This window comes from Diplotaxodon limnothrissa, linkage group LG14 (assembly GCF_057381915.1).
Source record: "Diplotaxodon limnothrissa isolate DT_005_m linkage group LG14, D_limnothrissa_male_GT1.1, whole genome shotgun sequence".
In the NCBI taxonomy this organism is placed as follows: Eukaryota; Metazoa; Chordata; class Actinopteri; order Cichliformes; family Cichlidae; genus Diplotaxodon; species Diplotaxodon limnothrissa.
This window is the reverse complement of record NC_140609.1, coordinates 29,792,221-29,814,811: the sequence shown is the minus strand read 5'-3', so window position 1 is coordinate 29,814,811 and position 22,591 is coordinate 29,792,221. Positions and strand designations below refer to the sequence as shown.

Sequence of the window (22,591 nt, the reverse complement as noted above, 5' to 3'; positions counted from 1 at the left end):
GTGCATCAGACAGGCTCCCTGGAATGTGTTATTTTAGGTTAAAAAATTCAAATTCACCACAGAACTTCTGCAGTGTTCCTGCCAAAGCTGACGCATCTCTGCTTCACTATTGTAGACCCAGACATGTTGGCAAGTCATTTGTTTTGAATTAAGTGATTTTCTGTCCGCCACTGTGCAGTGGCTGGACAGCTGATTCACAAGTGACAATGTAGGATGAGTACCAAATCCTCAGAGGCCAATCACCTCTGTACAGTTCAGTTCTTAATTTAACCCTTGCTATATACACTGAAAGAGAAAAAAAATGAATGCGTGCTCTGGGGAATCTTCTCGTTGAGAATCTGCTCGTTATAATTACATGTTATCACTTCGGCACTTACCAGTGTGCTTGTTAGTTAGAACAGAGAGAGACATATTTGTGCATGTGTTAAACTCTCTTCTGGAAAAGAGCTTCTTGTAGAACCTACATCATAACTCACGCCAGTTCTCCCAGATATCCAGCTGTAACACTTCTCATAAAAGCTGTGAATGAACTGTCTATTTCGTGTGTAGCCACATCAGTTATGAGAAACTGTCAGGATACAAGCTTAGACATTAAACCTCTTCTCAGAGCTATAAGCAGCTATAAACACAGCGTGTTTCATCTCAACTGCTGGAACAGCAATAATCGATCTGATGACAGCTAAAAAAACATGTTGTTTTTCTCTGCCCTGGAGGAACATGACAGAAACAAACCCTCTAAACAGACAGTTTATCACAAGACAGAACAAATAGCTAAAAATACAACACAAGCCATTTGCTGTATGCCATGGCAAAGTCAGAGAAAAGTAAATCCTAATGCAGTGGCTGGAAAAGTGGAGACTAGAGGTCTCCAGGGGTCCCTAAAGGGTCTCCAGGGGCCACAGCAAAATGAGAAACAGTTTAATTTCACTATTCCACTCCCTCAATAAAAGCACAGTGGGAGCATAGTGCTCTAATCCATTCTCATTAGAGGTTTTAGTCTCCCTACTGTTACACATCTAGTGCAGACAGCTATACAGCTGATTGGTCAGTTGAAGCATTGAATGAAAGAAACCATTCCTTGGAGCAAAGATAGGGACAAAGCAAGAGAGCACGATAGCTATCTACCGGGGGGATCTCGATATTAAAAGTTTCAGGAGCTCTTCCTTTTTATATTAAGTGCCAAAGGTCTTGAGTGCTCATATAGTGTGTAGCCAGCGGAGAATAACCTTGTGAACTACGATTTGATCCATCACATCTAAATGTACTGACACAGAGCAAAATAATAATCCTTCAACCGAGGGAAGTGCTCGGAGAGATAGCCCTGTGACCCGGGTACAACTCATAAACTGCAGTGCGGCATCAGCTGTATTAATATCACACACTCGTCCCCGTGTATCCTTACACAGATGAATATTTCATTGCCAGAAACCTTCAGTGCGTGTTTTGCAAATTAAAGATGCGCTTAGAATGGCGCATCGGCTGTAATAATACATCTGCGGGGCAGTGTGGTGCATTATGATTGTGTCATATTTAAACATCTGTTTCATAACGCTAAAAAGTGCACGCTGTAGATCCACGTACCGTGGGGCATTACGACAAAGCAGACTTCGTCGTGGTTAAAATACGACTTAATTTTGGGGGGCAAAAGTTGAGACTTACTCACCCCTTTTGAACATTTTTGCAGGCCTAGGTGTTTTTCGTCTTATGTCCTCTGAGAATCATCTATTCTTATATTCCAGACTTGGAACTTGTGCCTTTTAGTTTTGAAGTTGATCCACAGCTTTCGTGGCTCGTCGTGCGAGTGTTAGCTGTCACTCCTCTGGATTTTCTTGCGATCCACTGTATTGAGTTGTAGTTGCAGGATGGCTGCCGCGGGATTGATAAATATTAACAAACAACAGTTTTCTTTTTCATAAAGTCTGGCAGATCTGGAAATGAGGCAGAAATCACCGGGAAAGCAGACCAACTAAAAGCGTCCCCCCTCTGTCCGAAATAATGTTAACTCCAATGTGAGTGATGACCGCAAACGCTCAGTACAGTCCGACACAGCCCCTTACAGCCAACTCCTTTCAAACCCGAATCACTGTGCAAGCTTCAAATCAGTTCTGGGGGGCAAGTCGACGGTGATCACAGGAAGACTCTGATTAAAAAAACCCCCACAGATATTTCAATTCAAGTGGCCAATCTCAAATTCTTCTCTCGGTGCTTCGGTGCCGTTCAAATCTCACCATATTTAAAATCTCTAATTAACATAAGTTATTTGGATTCACATTTCGCCTCTGATGTCGGATTAGCCTATAAACGTAGACTCTTCAAATCCTCCTTAATAGTGTAGACTTTGATGGCGTCGCTTTTCTTAAAATCCCCCACTTTTCCGCTCTCCCCTCGTAATTATTACATTTCTGTGATCTTGTCTGTGAATATCTCTCTCTCCCTCCCTCTCCCTCTCTGCTTTCTACCTATGGTTCAGGGCTTGCTGATGCGCTCAAGGAGGGAGAAGTATGTTACCGCCTCAGCCTCCCTCCACCGGGCAGCACACTGCTCCATCGCTCTCAGTGCCTCTGCCCCTGTCAGACACACTGCTCCCTGACACCAGCGGGCTTCGTAAAACATATGAAATGACATAAGGAGAGAAAAAAACCCAAAACAACAACAAAAACTTCAATCTCCGACAATAATCTTAATCAGCATACAAAATGTCAGGAAAACCAGGTGATGTGCTATAAAAGAAACTCATTTGCTAAAGAAATTCATCCACCCAACTGTATATATTATAGATAACAGCCCGATCCCCCCCCCCCCTCACTCTCACGCACACACATATACACACACGTGCACGAAGTACTCACAGATTATAGAATAGAATAGAATAGAATACTTTTATTTGTCAATTTCTTCAAATGTACTTGCCATACAAAGGAATTGAAATTACGTTTCACACTGTCCCATGCGTAGACATTGACAACAATAAGGTGCAGATGCACAACAAAAACAGCCCTAACAATAAGGTAATAAATAGTAATATAATAATATAAATAGTGCTAAAAGAAATACTAAAAATATATACATAGCAGCAGGTGTGTGCAATTGCAATGCAAGTCAGGAATGTTTTCAGTTCTTGGTTCAGATTATAATCATATGCGTGGTTTTATTTAATTTTAAATGTCAGTTTAAAGCAGTTTGGAGCTGAGATATTGAAATAATTGTTTAAACGATTTTCTTTGAGTATTTTTTTGCGCCTTGTATTTATTTTCTATTTATTTATATTATATCTATATGATCTATTTATATTTTCTATTGTATATTTTCTTCTATTGTGTTATTATTATTATTATTATTATTATTATGAAATAGGTTATAGACCATAACATTAGTTCTATTTCATTAGATTTTATTCCCACTCCGAGTATTGGCTCTTGCTCTTTGCTATTGCTGTTTAACCTGCAGTATAGAAACGTTTTATACACAAGTTTTCAGGTCAATTAAGTCTGGTCACCCTGTCTTCTTGTCCCGATCAGCTAAATCGGTTGCATCGGTGCTCCGCTTCTCCTCATTGTTCTCTGTAATCGATTGGTTTCGCCTTTCTGTTCCTCACACGTGTGTGTGTGTTTTGGAGGAAAAGAAAGATGGCTGCGCCCTCGAGTGAAGTGCAACTTGTTCCTGCCAAAAAGCCCCCAGGTAACATTAATTTCGTCTGTAAATTAATTCATATAGAAGAAATTCTGTTTCGTGTGAGTGTTTTGTAGACATGCGGTTTCCGCAACGAAAACAGATATGGCTATAGTACAAACAAGAAAGTGAGTAGCGCGTCCAGCTTGTATGACGTTAAGTAGATAAAAGAGGTGTTCATTATACATTTACGTGGTAAAGCATTTGTATATTAACACTAAGCATCCCATCCACGTTTACACTTGTCGATGTGACTTCCTGAGATCGCTGCTGAGTGTCTGCAGAGAAACATTTCAGATATAGAAATTTCTCTGATGCCTTGTAATGCGTTGGGTTTATTATGGAAGCCCGTTTCCGCCACTAAAAAAAAAAAAAGCTAGTATCCATAACTCGAAATTTCGAGTTATTTTCTCGAAATTTCGAGTTATTTTCTCGAAATTTCGAGAAATATAACTCGAAATTTCGAGTTACTTTTCTCAAAATTTCGAGTTAGCTCTGCCAATCAAAAATATACGTGAATGAGGTCGCTTTCTTGTTACACGGAAGCATGTGGCGCAGGACCGCGCACTCAAAAACGGATCCCAACAAATTAAAGTATGTTTGCTGATATTAACACCATGTGATTCAGCTAATAACACAGGGATTTCATCATTTGTGAAGCCAGGCTGAAAACACTCAGCAATCTGTGCATTCACGACTGGATGTAATACCGGTAGCTTAGCTGTAGCATTTGTAGCTGAGGGCTTCAGCTTCCGGGTAACATGGAAATGACGTCATTCACGTAGATTACTGATTGGCAGCGCGAACTCGAAATTTCGAGTTGCTTTTCTCAAAATTTTGAGTTAATATGTCGAAATTTCGAGAAAATAACTCGAAATTTTGAGTTATGAATCCTTTTTTTAGTGGCGGAAACGGGCTTCCATAGTTTATAGGTGCTGCACACGGTATCAGTCTGTGAAGGTTCTCAGTCATCCAGGTCATCGTAGTCTAAGGAGTTTGGAAAGAAAAGCGTCTGGACTTCTGACGTTTCACCTTCAGAACTGAAGAAGCTTCTCGGATGAGAGGTGAAACGTCTTCAAGCAACTTAAAGAAGTCCAGACGCTTTTCTTCCCAAGCTCCTTAGACCACATGGTATCAGATTTTACCCTTAGAAATAAATGTAGATAGTTAAATGTTCGGGTCAGCTGTCCGGATTTGTACTGGTCGCACACCGGCTCACTCCTTGGCGGCCGCTTATCGGGGCCTGGAGCCTGGGGCTCGCTCGGGCCACTTCGGAGGTGGGGTCTCGGTCACTCAGGCACGGCTGGCTGCCGGCGGAGCTCACGGGCGCGTCACTGCAACTCCCCCTGGCTTCTGCTCCTCGGCTGCTGAGTGAGCCCTCATCTGGGACTCTCCTCAGCTCTTACTGGGACAGTGGCGCGGCTGCCCCTCTGTTGGTCTTCCTTGGTCTCTTGTGTTCTGGGGGCCTCTGGATGTCTGGAGCTTTGATCTCCTCCATACCTGCTTCATACCCTGGAGGACGGGGCAGTGGCTCCCCACACTCCCTAGCAGATCGTTACATGGAGAAACCTTTGGCATGCTGATCCACACAGGTATGCACACAGGTGTACACACGGGTATTCACAGACGCGGACTACAGCTTTCTTGGCTGCTGCCTCAAAGCACATTGTGCGCTGTCTATCTTGCGTGCTGCACAATATCGTTTATTATTTAGTATCTACTGATATCTACTGCTAGCTAGTTTGTGATGGTGCCGTTTTTTTTATTATGTTGCTCTTTGTTGTTTGCTTTCTCTTCTGTTTTTTTTCTCCATACAGGTGACCCAGGTGTTTTGTTTTTTTGTTGTTTTTTCTTTCTTTCTTCCCCCCCTTCTCACCGTCTCTTCTCCCCTTTGGTTTTCTTTCTATCCCTCTCTTTTTTTCATTCTTTCTCCCTGTCCTATCCCCCAGTCATGTCTGTCCCGTTTGTAGCAACTGAAAATAAAATAAATTCATAATTATAATAAAGGTCAATCAAATGGACCAATATGGCAAGGCCATGATGATCCACTTGGTAAAATAAATCCGCTTGGCATCTTTCTTGGCCTTAAGACAACAATTCTGATGGCTAAAGATCCAAATGGGACACAAAAAAAAAACAAAAAAAAAAACAACCCAGCGGTTTCCACCTTGTGTTTGTAGGCCTTGACAATGGTACGCCTACTTCTTTCAGAGTGTTCTTGATTTGGTTAGATGTTATCAAGTTGTGTTTCCTTAAAAGTTTTGTCACTCATCTTGCCAAGAAGAAATTGCCTCTTCTTGAAACGACAGATTTAAATGAAAAGTTGATGCATGACTGCACAAATTTTAGAGCTGTTTCATCCCAGCACTAAGGTGATCACTCAGAGTAGCTTTGTATTGATTTGCTGTGACCTTTATCTTCAAGAAGATAAGTTGGCCTATTGCATGTCAGGAAAATGTTCCTACAGAATGGAAAAAAAAAGCTAATTCATCACTTTAAGGCAAAAGGTTTTTGCATTTTTTTTTAAAATATGCCACATTTCTAACTCAATGTCAAATCTATTGTTAAAAAATTTAGGAAAATAAAGTGTTCTTTAGTATAAGGACAAGTAATAGTCAGTGTCAAAGTTGAATAATTATATGGTAATGTTGTATGTCTTGAGCCAGTGATCATTTCTTTATGTTTTTGCTGTAAGGGAGCCATATTTTTTTGTAATTTTTTAAAGTGGACTTGAGCAATAGTTCTCCAGGTTTTTTTGAAGGTCTTTCAAAGTTTTTGTTTAGGACATTGTTCGCTTATTCATTGTCTCTGTCGATTTTCAGAGGAATGTTTTTTCTCTCTTTTGTTTAGCCACTTAACACAGACCTCTGAATCATTCAAGCATGAAAAGGTCACCAAACTCAAGAGATGAGCCAGTGTTGTGTCTATACATAACAGATATTTTAAATTCTGTTATTAGGGCCTTTGCTATTAGCTATTTATTAAAAAATGTTTGCACATTTTAAACAAATTGCTGCACCAATGTCACACTTTCCTAGAAACTATAAGAAGGCGAAGGGCAGCTCAAAACTTTCGAATGATACTGGACATTGTGACTGTAATTCTGGCTCTAAACTTCCCCAGTTTTCAGTGTTTCTGCAAGTTCAATGAGTAATAGAAAACTAAACTGAAAAAATTCCAAACATAAGAGAGCACATAATGCAACTTCTTTAACCTCCTAAGACCCAAACTCTCCCAAAGCATGCATTTTTAATTTCTCTTTGATATTTGGGCATATTGGCACCCGATGAATGTAAAAACAAAGAATTACCAGATTTTTTTAACCTTATTTTTGTTTCTGAGAAAAATGAGAGCCCTATATAAGGATATTTGTTTAAAATTTCGATAGAACAGTGGCAGTAAAATGTCCTCGTAAGTGGAGTAAGGCCCTTGTAGTGTAAAATTGAGTATTTTGATCTAAATAACCCAAAATGTGATGTCCACATATGTGGACGCCAGGTCCTAGGAGGTTAAAGCACTGTTTAAAATTAAAATAAATTCTAAATGCAGTTATTTGAAAATAATTAAAATACTCCATGTAATAGAAAACAGGACAAAGATATGATATCAGATTTAAGATATGCACATTTTAATTACTGTCAGCAACGCTTTTAATAAAGTTTTTGAGAAGGGCATGTTTCCTGCTGTGTTGAATTGCTTTTATTAAAAATACTCTGTAGAGACGGACTCCTGTAGTTTCTTTTTAAGGCAAAAACTGGCGTATTGCTTCACTTAAAGTCTAGTTTTGTGATAACTTTAGTGAACTTTCTATACAGACCTAGGTACATTATATATGCTTCAGACTGTGAAATGGCCTGCCTGCATTTGTAGACTGTGTTCACCGCATTGCTAACAGGTCGATAATTTAACTTTCTCTTTTTAGCTCGAGGACCACGGCGGGTAGCCAATCAAATTCCAGATGAAATCCTCCAAGACCCTGAGTTACAGGAGGCAATCAAAGCCCTGCCTGCGAATTACAACTTTGAGATCCACAAGACAGTTTGGCGAGTGAGACAAGCAAAATCTAAGAGAGGTGAGTTTCTGTTACATCCTATTTGTTTTTTTTAATGTTTTTTTGCATAAGCTTTTAATGGAAACAGAATCTGTAGTTGAATTCCACAATGTTACAATTCTCACATTCAGTCTGAGTACAGCTGTGCCCTCACCCAGATTCACAAATGCCTAAATTGCTTGTGCTATAAGCTTTTAAAATGCATGGCAGGCTTCTGATTTAACTGCTGAATTGGGTCAGAGTTTGGATGAAGTTATTTGGACGTAAAGGATCTGTAGCTGTCTTTTACACAGCCTGGGATTTCATAAGAGAAACGGTTCTAATATGTAGCCCAAATTATTGGCCAGCGTGAGCAGAAATGATGCTTTTCTTGAACAATATCTGTTCCATATCCTGACACGAGCAACTGTGCATTGCGCCCTCCTTTATTTTAACTGAAAAATATTTGTTTTATGTCTGTTTCATTTCATTGTCAGCTTAACATACGACTAATATTACCTAAAGGTTTATGAAACAATTCCACAAAGAAGAATTTTCTTTTGCTTTACTGCTGTTTTGAAAGCTTTTAGAACGTGTGGGAAGCAGAGCATTGAACATTTATATACAGAAATACCATGCATGCATGCTTTCATTCAAAATGTTGTCCCTGGGTGCATCTGTGCTTTGACCTAGTTTGAAGACTTTATTGTTCAGTTGTTAACGTGTAAGATTTATACAGGTTTATCCAGTTTGGGACAAGCGAAAAAGGTTCCCTTCATCATCCACAGTTACTGTCATTAAAATCAGCATCAGTGTAGGGAACTGAAGAAAATACATCAACACAAGGTCCGCATGCCTTCAGATGTAATATACATGCTGCTGCATTTAGCTTCTCATGTGTGGGCAGCAGATTCAGGCTGTATTGGTATAAATTATAAAAATTAAGTTGGAACAGCATCCAGCCTATGATCCTAAGTTGGACTGTCTCATTGAGTCTTTTATGGGTGGATGCAATAGCCTCAAAATGACATCAGATATTTGAAGGAAATTCGCAGCAGGGATATTTCTGATGATATAGGAAAAAAATACTGAACAGTGTTATTTTTTTATCGGTCAGCTAGAGCTGGGCGATAGAACGATAACGATATGTATCGCGATATAACTTTTACTCGATAGAGAAATTAAGCTATCGCGATAGACCTCTCCGCTCTTGTCCTCTTAAAAAAAAAAAAAAAAAAGGTCAGCCGATCCAAATTCAGTAGCGCAGAGCCGAACCAATCACAGCCGCAGCGTCACGTCGCGTGACTTGTTAGGTACAGCACAAGTGCCAAGCCGCACGTGTGTTTGTTTGGGAAGCAGCCAGCGGGTAATGGAGCCAGCGCGTAATGGAGGAAATGAGTGTGCCGACTAGAAAAATCAACCGAGCGTGACCGAAGAGAAAACAGATGATGGTTCCAATGCCGGAGAGATTGTCGAACGGAAGAGCCATAGAAGTTCCGTAGTGTGAAGGTATTTCGGCTATTTCAAGTCTGACAAAAAACAGAGTAGCGTGCACTGTAAATTGTGCCGAAAGCAAGTCTGGAAATACAATAAACTGGTGCATGCGTCACACTGTGCGCCACGTTATTGTTTCGGTGAAATGAATTTCTACAATACTGTTACTGTTAATTCTACTCTCTGCAGTGTTTAAATGCTTACATATACACAGTTACTGTCCGTCCACACATACGACTCGGTTCTGCTTCTATGCCCCAGCTTTGTTTACTTTTTCCCACCGAGGCTTCTAGACTTCTGATTGGCCAACCTTTCTGCACGGTTAGGAATCTAGCGCCACCTGCTGCTTTGGCATGTTCATAGCAGCGTTTTCCTTCATTTCTGCCTTTATGTGTGGACGGGATTATTTTTTAAAACGAATACGGAAAATCTCCGTATTCAAAAATACCCGTGTACGTGTGGACGTAGCCTCAGTCTCTGACTGGAAGCGCTAATTCGTCATTCGGCTTTTGTCAGACTAAAGTAACTGTTAAAACTGTTTGAAAAGCTCAGCTATACAACAAGGAGAGATTGAGAATTTCCTTTTAGTTCTCAGTTTATTTGATATTGACAAAAGTTAGTCAGTTTTGTCTGTTCTTCTGTAACACAAACTAAGATTTATTTTTAGAATTAATACTTTATTTCTAAGTGGAATTGACAATTTAGTCTGTTTCATTTGTTCTATTTTGAAACTTAAACGCTTTAGCGGCTGCCTTTTGTGTAGTTTGCAATATTTGCCTTTATTTATCTGGAAAAAGTCTCATGTTCCTTAAGTACATCTACCCTGTTGAACTTATTATGGGAAATAAATATTTAAAAACAAGCTGCTGATAATTTCACATTTTACTTGTGAGCAACGGCACATTTAAATCTTACAAATATAGTTATTTGGCTTATATCGTGATAGATATCGTTATCGCCTGAAATGAAAAAAACATATCGTGATATGAAAAAATCTCATATCGCCCAGCTCTACGGTCAGCGCAACCTCATTTCACAGTCACTTGTATTTATACCTGCTAATAAGGCGCAGGAAGCTGCTACGGTATTCTCTTGAACGCTAGGTGTCACCACTCGGATAATATCGCAACATAAGTGCTGATAGAAGTAATCAAAACTAGAAACCAAGACTTTGAGTGTTTTTTGCAAAGTTTTCAAACTGTTCCATTATCTCCCTTTGGCTGTCTGTATGTTTCTGATATCAATAAAATGGTAGTAAAAACATGATCGTACACTCGTGTCTTCCACCTTGCTGTGGCAGCCATAGTGCAAGGTTACAAAAATCGAAAGCTGCATAATGGCCCCATTACATGACAGTGGTGATGCAGCATAGTCAAATATGAGAACAAAAGTAGCCTAGGTCATGTTTTCCCTGGAAATTTTAAGTAAATGTATAACTGCTTAACACTTCCACAATGACTAAAGTAATTAACTTGTTAGGAGAATGCACAATATTGTCACATCATAAAACTGAGAAATATTTTCTGCCTATGATTTTGTAGCTTTGGTTGAACTTTTTAACCAGTTGCTTAAAGCCCTGCTTTTCCATCATGTAACCAAATCTGTAATCTCCATCCACATTTGCTCTTCCTGTCATATGGAGTAATTTGCAAAGCGCTGTGCTCTGTTGGAGGCTGATGAAGTAGTTCCCTTTTTACTAAGTTTTTATTGGAGGCTGAAACACAGCTCTCGCTCTTAGATGTGTCTTGGTTAGTGTTATTGTCGTGTACTATGGAACATGACACATGGCATTGCTATATCATTGATATCACCTTTATATCATGTAAATATGTATATTACACCTCTGATTTTACTTCTTACTGACCATCTTTACCCTTGATTCTGTTATAAAAGTGTAATGTTGTAAGTCCATGCTAATAAAAGATCTATGCTGTGTGAAAAGTGTTGCTGGGATCAAATATAGGGATTTAAGTTTCTATTAAGAATATGGTTTAAACAACTTGCAAAAAATTACATTGTAGTTTGTTTGCATTTCACCGGGTGTCTGAACTTCTCATAAACAGCAGTTGCAGATACATTCAGTTCTATCAGTGCTTAGTAGGTTAGCAACAAATCTAATGGTAAGGTTTTTAATTTTTGTTTTCCTGAAAATGCAAATTGTGCTTTGTGTGCATTGTACTCTATTCAAATTTAAATGAGTTGTTGCACACAGACAATTTAGAGATTAAGATTGCCAGTCAAAAATGTCAATACTTTTTTCTCTTACATGCTTTCACATACAGACTTGTGGTTTTACCATCATGCATTGCTGCATGTATCGTCTGACTTTTCCCGATGCCAGTTTTTCTAGTGCAGCGGTATAGGAATAATGTGTCAGTATTTGCTTCCAGCCTAAAAAAAAAGATCCTTCACTAATATACATGTCAAAATGTGTATTTTTTCTACTCCTTCATGCTTTGGGTAGTAGTATGCAGATGGCATGCCAAGAGGATATAATTTTTTTTTGTCCCCGTGGGGAGTGTTTGTTTTATTGCAGCCTGCTTTCTTTGCTTTTTCTGTTAAGTGACTTCTTTTTATCAGAGCTTCTGTCTCTGAACTGTGAAAAGGGCATAACTCACCTCATCACCCCCGTCTCTCTTTGTTCCTCTTTGTGTCCATCTGTTTCTTTGTCCTCCTTTGAACTCTGCAGTGGTCTCATAGTGTTCTTTTAAAACTGAGAACTGAGCATCATACCATAAAATTTTATTTTGGTTCCCCAGCCTCTTTTTTTTTTTTTTTTTTTATAAATCTAATCTGTTATGCAATTTTCAGAACATTTTTGTTCTTCAGCAACTTTGGCTGTTGGCTGTCTTCTATCATAATTACATCATACATTAAATGAAAACAAAGGCAAGTGAACAATTTAGTTTTTCAGCAACTTTAACTTCTGCTGTTGCGATTGCATCATCCGTTCACTTAAAATAAAGACCCAAAAAGTAATAACAGGTCATATTAACTTGGTGACTTGAGGCAACTATGTCTTTGGTGTTGAGTTTCAAGTATTATATTTATAAAATTAAATAGATAAGAATAGTTCATTTTCTAACTTTGGTTAGGAAATGGATTGAAGCAGATGATTTATTGCTCAGTATAAATTAACTCCTGTATGTGGATCCTGGTAATTATTTTTGCATTGTGTTAAATGTGATTTTTTTTTTTTTTTTGATGGGGGTAAAATACTAGTTTCCATGTAAATAAACATGTAAAAAAGCCAGAGATAATTAAATGAGTACATTTGACATTTTCTTTTTGATGTTTGCGTGAGCTACAAGAATTAAGTGAAGCATTTAACACCATCTTTTAGTTTCTACAGTAATCTTCCATGTTGCAGTTAGAGGCACGCTCAAGCAAAATAGGATAATATCTTAAAACTAACAATCCTGGTTTCATTGCAGTCATTAATTTTCTAAACTTTAAAATTAGGTTATGAATTAATTTTGAATTATAATCACAAACAATGTTAGCTTCACATTCGGGCTTATGTGGAATTCATGGTACTGTGTTTATGTCTATTTGTATTTACCTACACAGATACAAGGATTATATGCATGTAAACTAGTCCTTCAGAAAGACAACAGCACTTAACCCAACAGGAATTATGCGATGGGCAGCGTAGCAGGTTGAAAACTGGGCCTGGGCAGCAAAAGGAGCATAGGTCACCACCTAAAGAGAGAAATGTAAAAAACCTGATATCCAAGAACGGCGTGAGAAGCTTAGAGACTCCAGCAGACATTTTGCATTGTTTTAACTTGAGCTCTTTGTATGTTTTGCCTGTTGTCTTTTCCGTGGCTGGCTGAAGGACCAACAATTGCAAAAGCGAGATGAGGCCTAAATTCAAAAATCCTTTAAAATTCTTTTTGTACATCTCTGTCCACCTTTTTCTACATTCTCCATGAAAGTTGTTGGGTAGTAGTGATTGAAGTCAATAGTGAGCATTTGTATTTCTTTATCTATGAAGATGGGCAACTATAAAACACATTATTAGGTGTCAATGATCAGAAACTCCTTAAAGCACCAGTATACAGTCCGCATTGGTCGCTTTGTGCACTGTTGCAACATCATAACGCAGTCACTTATATTAATGTCTGCTGTTCAGGCACAGGAAGCTGCAGTATTGAACTAAGGAGTTTTTTGAGGTCTTTAGACACATCTCTCACTAGTTTTCCTACCAGGCTTCTTCTATACTAAGTGGCTCTCTTTGAAGATTATACTTCTCACTCCAGTTCTTGACACTCGGATATGCTGTGATAACTTTGTATGTCCATTGCTTGCTTTGTGAACAATTCTTTTTCTCAAGTCTAAACTAATTTCTTCTTTTTTGGCATAATGCTTTCTCAAGTGAAAGCTCAAACCCTTTATCTTCCAATTTACACAAAGTATAATCTTCAGTTTTAACTTGATTTTCCAAGCTTGTGTATTGCGAAATTAAATCACATCATTATACAGCAGTGATCTGTGCTACGGCTCAATAAAAAGGTTATGTTTTTTTTATTGTTTGCAAATAAAAACACTTAATACTTTATGGAAAAAAAACCCCACTTTTGAACAAAAGTTTGCAAACAAACTACATTAACTGAGCTGCAATAGTGATGTGAGAATGTATTGAGAGTGAAACAGCGGAAAATTGAGGCTTGGAGGTCTCTTTGCAGCCTTGAGGGTATAAACATAAAGGTTCAGGACAATTCAGGGCCATCTTAACCACGCTTAGGCAAAAGATTAATCAAAAAGAGGATTTTTAACTTGATGATTTGGTATTTGCTTTCCAAACCTAAACTGGACCTGGTTCAACAGGAGTGGGGCCTGATAGCTGAAGCAGTCACCTCTTATTGTACTACTGAAAACTCCAATGCAATAATATGGATCAATGAAGACTTTCTGGCCTGGTTTTTTTTTTAAAGAAGAAGCAAAGAAACTAGAAACAAATAGCAGAAATATGATTCATCTTTCTATGTAGTTTCTTTTAGTACTCCAGCTGCAGCATTTTTGGATTAATTAGAGGCCACTCAAATAGCTTTTGGTCATCATTAGAACAAGGAATTACAGTAGTTCAGACTAGAAAAGAAGAATAATTTCACAAGATGCTCCCAGAATTCACAATGTTGCAGGAATAAAAAGTCTAAAGAGTAACCCTTTGGGTCACAGCAACTTATTTTGTCATTTTTGGCTGTAAAATTGCACAAAAATTCTCATCTTTTAGGAGTATAAATTTTCTCTCGAGCCAAGAGTCTGTCATCTGACAAGGGATTTAAAAAGAGTTATTTGAAATAAATCATTTCAGTGTAAGGAAGTCATCTAAAAGTGGTGTACATTTCAAATAACTGACAATTTGTCCAGGGCGTTTTGATGAGAGGAAAAGTCTCAGAAACATCCAAAATTTAATCAGTGGATCTGCAGGTATGCTTGGAACCGTTGTTGTCACAGTGGATGAGCCCATAATCATAAAGAGATTTTGCCTGTTAAATTCAAGGCATACCGGGAAATAGAAAAGCTGCTGGACATTTATATAAAACACCAGCATGAATCCATTTGTGCTGGAGGTGACTTTGGAGGATAAAGATATTCTTTTTTACTTGATCTGTTGATAATCATTGTTGAATTAATGACTAAATCAGATATTTATATTTGTTACTGTTTGGTCCAGATATTTTGAAGTAGACAACAATATCAAGGTGATATACTTATTTTTTGTGACTGTAGGCAAGTTCATTTCTAGAGAATTATTTTGCAATTAAATTTTTGTTTAAAAGTTTTTTTTTAATTCCTTCCCCAATTAAAAATGTTTTTTTTAAATACTAAATACAAAATAAATGCCAACTTAAAAAGTACAAGATGTCCATTCCTCTTGTCTGAACAGTTTTTGCCTTTATTGAAGGGATGACACAGAGTTCTCACACAGAGGAATTGTGCTCATTGTGTTCAAATTCAATGTTTCTTTCTGTCTTCCATTTACTCTTCACACACTTAGACAATTCACACACCTATTACACTGTAGGTATAAATGAATCTGGGGAATTCCCAGCAAAATAAACCATTCTGCTACTACAACTCCAGTGGTGTCTCACTACAATAAAGCAGCAGTAAAATATAAGCAGTCTTAAGAGTTGCACTTTAAATACAGTTTACATAAATTTAATGACTTTACAGCTCTCAATAGTACAAGAAATTACAGCTTTAATAAATCTGAAACCATATCATTTGCTGAGGACCATGCCATTGTGCCCAAGGTTCTGGTTAACAGTACTCCGTCTTACAATGTAGCTGCTTGGGTTGTCATGGTAAACTGGTAATATCTGCTAAATTAACACTGCTTAGCTAGTCAAAGTGAAAACCAAGATGCTCTCTGTGGGCTGGGGTTGTAGCACAAACTTAAATTAATTGTTTATTGTGAAGAATAGCTGCTCAAATTATGACAAACCTTATACCCACATACACCCACATAGTTAGTCATTCCCTCATTATCAATCATCAATGGAAGACACTCTTAGTACTGCTGACCACTGCGTTAATGGCAGTGCCAATAGAGGGCAGATCACACAAATCAGTCACCAGATTAATCACTTGCTATGTATATACTATTAGTCAACAATATTTTTTTTATGCTTAATCTAAGCTTTACATACCTCAGCTTAATCTAAGATATGTAAAACTGTACCAGTAAAAGTGCTATTTCAATATGAAGTGGGCAAGTCAGATGTGTTATAAAAACTCATGAAAAAACTTTATTTTGTTTCCTATTTTTAATACTACTCATCTTGGAATTTAACATTATACTGTACAGATAGAAACACAGGGACATCTCATATAATCACATGTATACAACATGTTTTTTTTTTTTATGGGATAAACCCAGTCTATGGTGTGTTTTTATCCTTTTGGTCAGGTCTGTTGTTGTGAAAACTTCATGTAATCTTTGGCTTTGTTCATTCTCTCTGCCATCCACTGATAAATTGGTCTTTCCAGCACTTTCGCAGTTTGCCTCCTACTTTTGATTGTTAACATAATCCCACGTGTAGCTTTTTAGTTACCTGTGCAGCCATTAGTGTTGCAACAATAGGTATACAAAATTAGATGATTGTTGATTGACATTTCACTCATAAAGGGGATGTTTACTTTCTTTCCTATTGAGAAAGTTAAGAAAGGGGCATGTATATATGAACTGCATTTTTATTTAGCCTTGTAATATACTTATTTGATCGCTTATATTGGCCACATGGTTGGGTTGTTACTCTTATTTGGTCAAGAATGTCCAAACGAGAGCAAGAGGGAAGTGGCAGGATCTTTATGTAACACAACAACATGCATTCACACAGCCTAACACACCTCTTCTATCTGACTCACCTTTCATTTGATGGAGTAGATGGAGAAAGCTCTTCGTTTCTGTCAGCTGTGGCAGAGGTGTGGTCTGAAACCTTTCTCTGTTAATAAACTTGGCCTTTCCTGGGTAATGACCTGCCTCTCACAGCCTGCATGACACTTGGTGATCCCTTAACCTTTCATCAGCAAGAACTTCTCTGACTCTTTCTCCTTAGAACTGCTCTATCTATCACTCCATCTCATGACTATTCACTTTCAGCCTGCTCAGTCTTTTATTTGTCCCAGCTTTTATTGTTTAATGCCGTCACTGGCGCCGAAGTCTTGAAATGGTTTCAGGGCTAGTCATCTGAAAACATTTCTACACTGAATTCAAGGTCTTCGAGTTGTAATTCTCCACTGAGACATTGATGGATTTATTGAACTAAGGTGTGACAGAGTTTGACGGGAAGAAAATGTCACGGTTGATTGAAATAACGCCTTTGTTCCCAGATACTCGCTCAGTGTGTCAGACTTGGTGGCAGAGACTTCACACTGAACTGTTGAAGTCTTGTGCCTGCATGTCTGCAATATTAACTTCCACAAAAGGTATACAGGGCTCTCAAAATTTCAAAATCCCTGGTAGCCCTTCGGGCAGGGACTCTTCAGTTTTTGGTAGCCCAAAATAAATGTAAGTAGCCCGAATAAAAAATAGAGCAATTTTTTGATTGATGTTTTGTTTCCTTTACAATATTATACATTAAAGTATAATATTGTAAAGGAAACAAAACATTAATCAAAAAATTGTTGAAACACAAATTACAACATTGTATAAAAATTACAATCATCAACTCAAATACTTGGTTCTAATTGAACAGAAATTTCTATGAACTTGTAAGAACTGTGTAGGACACGAATCAGTCTGTGTCAGATCCTGAATCTGACATTTCCGCTGAAGTCACAGGTAAGAGACAAGTGGAACCAAGATCGAGGCCGTTTGCTTTTTGAAGTTTGCAAAGACTGCTACATTGTGCCAGTGGTAGTTCACTCTTTGCAACATAGTACGCTGTTCTAAACAGATTTTTCAGGTTTATTTTTAGTATGTTATTTGCAATTGGTGTTTGTTCTGGGAAAGATATTGCAGACTGAGCAATAATGCATTTCTTGCATTTCTCATGGGTTCTAATGGGGGCCTTTCTTAAAATGACTGGTCCCAGTAACAAAGGCGCTTGTCGACTCAGAAATCGAGAGAAAACCAACAACACACCTGGCAGAACATTATGTTATTTACACGGGTGCACATAAGTGGTCCGCATGTGCGCATTCGCTGTCAAAATAAAAGACGCGCACCAGATAAGAAGTTGCAACGCGCGTTTGCATCCATATAAAAAGCACTGTTGTTGTCCGCTAGAGTGGGATTTTCACGGCACATTCCACACCACATCTCTGTGCGTTCATCATTTGTTTGAAGCCAGCTCACCTCCTGCAACCACTTTTCCGAGAATACATGCTTCTTTTGTGGTTCGGACTCCTTCTGACATTTCTTTGGAGGTAGAGGAACACCAAAGTAATTGCTTAAAGGAGCTTCTTCGACATCTTTAAGAGTTTTAAACAAATGTCTGTCCTCCTCCAGAAAATCTTTTGTACGCAAACACGCGTTGCAACTTCATATCTTGTGCGCGTTTTTTATTTTGACAGCGAATGCGCACCTGCGGACCACTTATGTGCAGCCCTGGTTATTTAGCTCGTCATATTGCAGCCACAGAAATTCTTTTGGCCATGAAACCATAAAGCTGCACTTTCTTTTTGCCTTATAGTCTGATTTGTCATAACTTCTCCGTTTTGTGGTAAGCTTTTCTTTGGCTGTCACTTCTTCACCCTGACCTGTCTTATTTGGCTCAGCAGAACTAAAATATATATCCTGCTGCTTTTACACACGCACTCACATAACGGTCAGCGATTCTCTGCGCGATCAACCTCTCACATGTTTAAACTTGCTGCGGGAGATTTCACTTGTCATGTTTTCATAGTAAGCTAACGATTGATAAGACGATGTCAGAGGAATTGGTGCACAAATTATCATCACTCACCAATCAGTGCTGTCGCTCTCTATACACAGTTCGCACGATTGCAAAGTGAAAGCAAAAAAACAAGCGCAAATTCAAACGCAATTACAATATGTCACATATTGACAGTGGCTCACCGATGCCAATGACATAATTACCCAGCTACATTTCCGAAAGAATGCAAAAGCATTGACATATATTTTTCCTTCCTACAATAGCCCGACGGGCAGGGCAGAGATAGATTTTGGTAGCCCGACTGGAAAAATCGCTAGCCCCGGGACGTCGGGCTAGCGATTTTGCGAGCCCTGGTATAAATAAAAAAGAAAACAACTGACAGGAGATATTGCTAGTATACAAACAGTGTAGACTAATATAATCCCAAACAGCAAACTACTGTAGCCAACACCTGTGTTTCAGAATTTTCAGACAGACATATACACACACAAAAAAAATCCTTTGTTACCATCACAGGTACACATTTTTCCTGATTTTTAGAATATCTATACACAAGTCGTCTTTCAGCATCACAGTCAGCCTTTGCTGTAATATAAATAGAAAATTGGTTTCCAAGCATCTTAATAACAGATTAAATGTTTGCATCCTTTATCCAGACAAACTGTCGGCTTCTCAACTCATTTTTTTTTTTTTTAAATCACTGAAAATCGTTTCTCTTTGAGTTTGCTTCTGCTGATGTCAGCATGTTAGCTTTTTTTGCTTTGTGAGGAAATGATAGGATTAATGTAACTGGAACATCATTGGATTCTTAGTGAATTATGTAGGAAACGTACTGCAAAAACACCACAGCCTGTTTGTCAAGAAATCCCAGTTTCAATTTGTAGTTACTTTGTTTTCCAAGTAAATCCAAGTATATTTGCCCTGTAACCAGTAATCACAGTCCACAACTGTTTCTAATATAGCTGGCAAGTGGCTGGGATATATTTTGAATATAAATGTTGTGTTGTTGAAAACAAAATGATAAGAATTTGTATATTGGTGTCATTGTTTTTAACATTAAAAAAATGTCACAAAAACAGATACAATTGACATTTTATTGATTTTTATGCTTTTGCTTCTTAGGTTTGGTATATTTCTAGTTTAAAAGCTTACAAAATGTTCATTTAAGCTAATTTATTTCAGTCCCCTTTGGACTTGTGTCTAGTATGATGTCCAGTCATCATTATTGAGAAAACAAAAAAACACTTCAAATTTCCTTGTCTATGACAGAGTACATTTAATAAAAGTGTCTGCTTTCTAGTGGCTAAGAATCTCTCATATAACACTGATTTGTCTTATTTATTTTTTAAAAAATGAATATGCATGAACGTGTTTCATTTCACTGATTGCAGCCAGAGAGCAGTTTAAGAAGAGGGGAGAAAAAAAAAGCCCAGAGATTGAAATGAGACACTAGGCACTTTGGTAAATGTTGCCCTATCATCTCAGGTGGTGTAGCATATCAGTAGAGGTATCGGTGCAAATTAACTGATTCATTTTATCTTCAGTGCTCGCAAGTGCAAGTGTTTTGCTCGCATTTGGGAATAAATTTAATGTGTGCAAACAAATACTCGACTTAAAAGTATTAAAAAAAAAATTAAACTCCACCAGTCTTTCTCTCTCTCTTTTTAAAAAAAAGAAATGGTTAAAAACACAAAAACAATTTGCCGATCATTTGTGTCATAAGTTTCCCCTTTATATATGTCAGCCTTCAAACTCATACACATATTTGCAGACAGCAAATACACAGGATTGTGGCATAGACAGTGAATCCAAGTAAGGAATGCAGGTGAACATAAAGATATTGTTTTGCTGGGGTAAAAAAACAACCTCAGGCTGTGTAAAAATGAGAGCCTTTGTAAGTAAAAAAGCCTTAAAAAGAGTTATTTATCACAACACCTGTTCAAGCATCAACCTGTAGAAAAGTGATTTTTCTTTTCTTCAACCAGTCATATCCACCCACCTTGTGGGGGGAAAAAAAAGAAAAGATCTAGTAGCAGGCCTTGAGCTGCAGAGACAGACCTGGGGTTATTGGTTTGGACTATATTTCCAACAACCTGTCACCCACAAAAATAAACCAAGAGCACTACTGTGGAGAGAGGACAAATCCTATGAAATGTCACTGTTTGCTGTCAGTGGAGCACTCTGAACCAGAAGCAGCAGCTATGTATAGCTGTACAGTTGAGAAAGTATCAAATAACATCTTGTCATCCCTCTAATGCAAGCATGTAACTTTTCTATTTGTTTTCTTTCTCCGGTCTCTCTCCAGTTGCTTTGCAGCTTCCAGAGGGCCTGCAAATGTTTGCCTGCATCATCAGTGACATCATTGAACGGTAAGCCACATTTAAAAAAAAAAATAAAAAAAAATGATTTCATACTTGCTTGAAAGATAATTTCAATCTCAGACTTCCCACCCATGTGTTGTGTTGTGGTTTTAAAAGCCATTCTAACTTTGCACTGTTATAATTTGCACTTGTTTGCCCCATGCAACTAATTTCTGTGTTCACCTTTCTGTCAGATTTGAGAACAAATTTAGATGGATTTGTTTGGAAAGCTGCAGTTAGCTTATTTAAAGCCTAAAGTTAGCTCAATAGGTTTTGGGGAATAAATACCTAAATTGTGCTTCGATAAACCATCACAGTGGACTTGAAATGAATAATCAAGATGGTGGAATTTCAGTTAGCCATTGCTTTTTTTTTGTCTATAATTTGTCCTATTTCGTAGATGGTAGACCATATAAACATGACTATAATTGTAGTTTATGTGGTGGAGAAAGGTCAAAGTCTCCACTTCAGTCATATCGTGTTTGATCCAGAGGCAAAACAACAAGTGTCGTTGTCAAAGTACTTATGCACCAGTGTGTAGATGTTCACACTCTGTTTTGTGTGATTCCTCTACATCAAAGTTTTAGAATGCAAAGTTAGCACAGCATCGAGGTCCACTGTAACCACTTCATAAGAAAATATCCATACATTCTCTTCCACTTACAGCTGGTGTAGAAACCAGCATCATGACCACTTGGTATTGGAGAGCAACAGCCTTATCATAATTCCCCACCTTTGACTCAATCAGAGATTCTAAGGCATTACTCAGGTTTAGGACAGAGCAGATAACAGCCTCCCTTGCTCATAGCCCACAGCGGAGGAGGGAAGCGATATTATTCTTGTTAATTACAGTGCGTTTCAGCCTGCATATTCCCTATTACACACCAGCACTCAATCACACAGACACCACAACTTTTTTTCCCCCCTCCATCCCACAGTGAGCAGTGCTTAAGCAATAATGTCCACTAGACCTAATAGTTTGTCTTTGAAGCTACCCTGTGGTTTACCCTGCTCTCTGCTAAATAAAATTGGTTATTCAATGTTTAGGAAAACACAAATCATAAAGCACACTCAAGTGAGAGCACTGCTTTGGAATTTGTTAGTATAAGTGTCTTCTTTAAGAAAATGACTGTTATGATTAAACACTCGGAGTGGATTCCTTTCATATGTGTTTAGCCAGTGGCAGCTTCATTATGTTATGGGCAAGATAAAGAAGAGTTGTAGGATTTACCATAAATTTTTCAGGCAGGGTGCACCATTATTATGGTTTTCACAATTAGACATACTTTATATTATTATTGCAAAAAACTCTTTGCTAAAATGTGTTTCTGCTTTACGTCGTTTCCATTTTCTGTTCTGACACCATCATTTTTGTTCATCATTTCTCCTGCTGTATCATTCTCCCTCTATCCAGACTCCGGCTTTATCTTTCTGTCATTCTCTTTACAGACATTTCTTACTTTTTTATCACAAGAAAGATGATAGTGAAGTTTTGATGATAGGATCTGATCTTATCAGTCGTATTGCTATCAGACTGAGAGCTGCTACTGTGTGCTTCATGAAATTTAAACCACACAGCTATATAGTCCAGTTATATGTTCAAGTTATGACTGTTCATCATAAATCTACCAAATCGGCCACATCTCTTCTAATCAGAGCAATTAGAAGACACTAATTGCTTTTCTCGC

At 38.0% G+C, this 22,591-nt stretch overlaps 1 protein-coding gene across 1 annotated transcript in view; it reads left to right on the top strand.

Annotated features, from left to right (window-relative positions):
* The first annotated feature begins 3,613 nt into the window (after positions 1–3,613).
* dph1 (diphthamide biosynthesis 1) overlaps positions 3,614–22,591 on the top strand; it is a 74,460-nt gene continuing 55,482 nt past the window's right edge. The window contains exons 1-3 of the mRNA XM_085370480.1: positions 3,614–3,678; positions 7,592–7,741; positions 20,849–20,912. Coding sequence (XP_085226606.1) covers positions 3,627–3,678; positions 7,592–7,741; positions 20,849–20,912 — 266 coding nt within the window. The 5' untranslated portion in view covers positions 3,614–3,626. The remainder of the gene's footprint in view (positions 3,679–7,591; positions 7,742–20,848; positions 20,913–22,591) is intronic.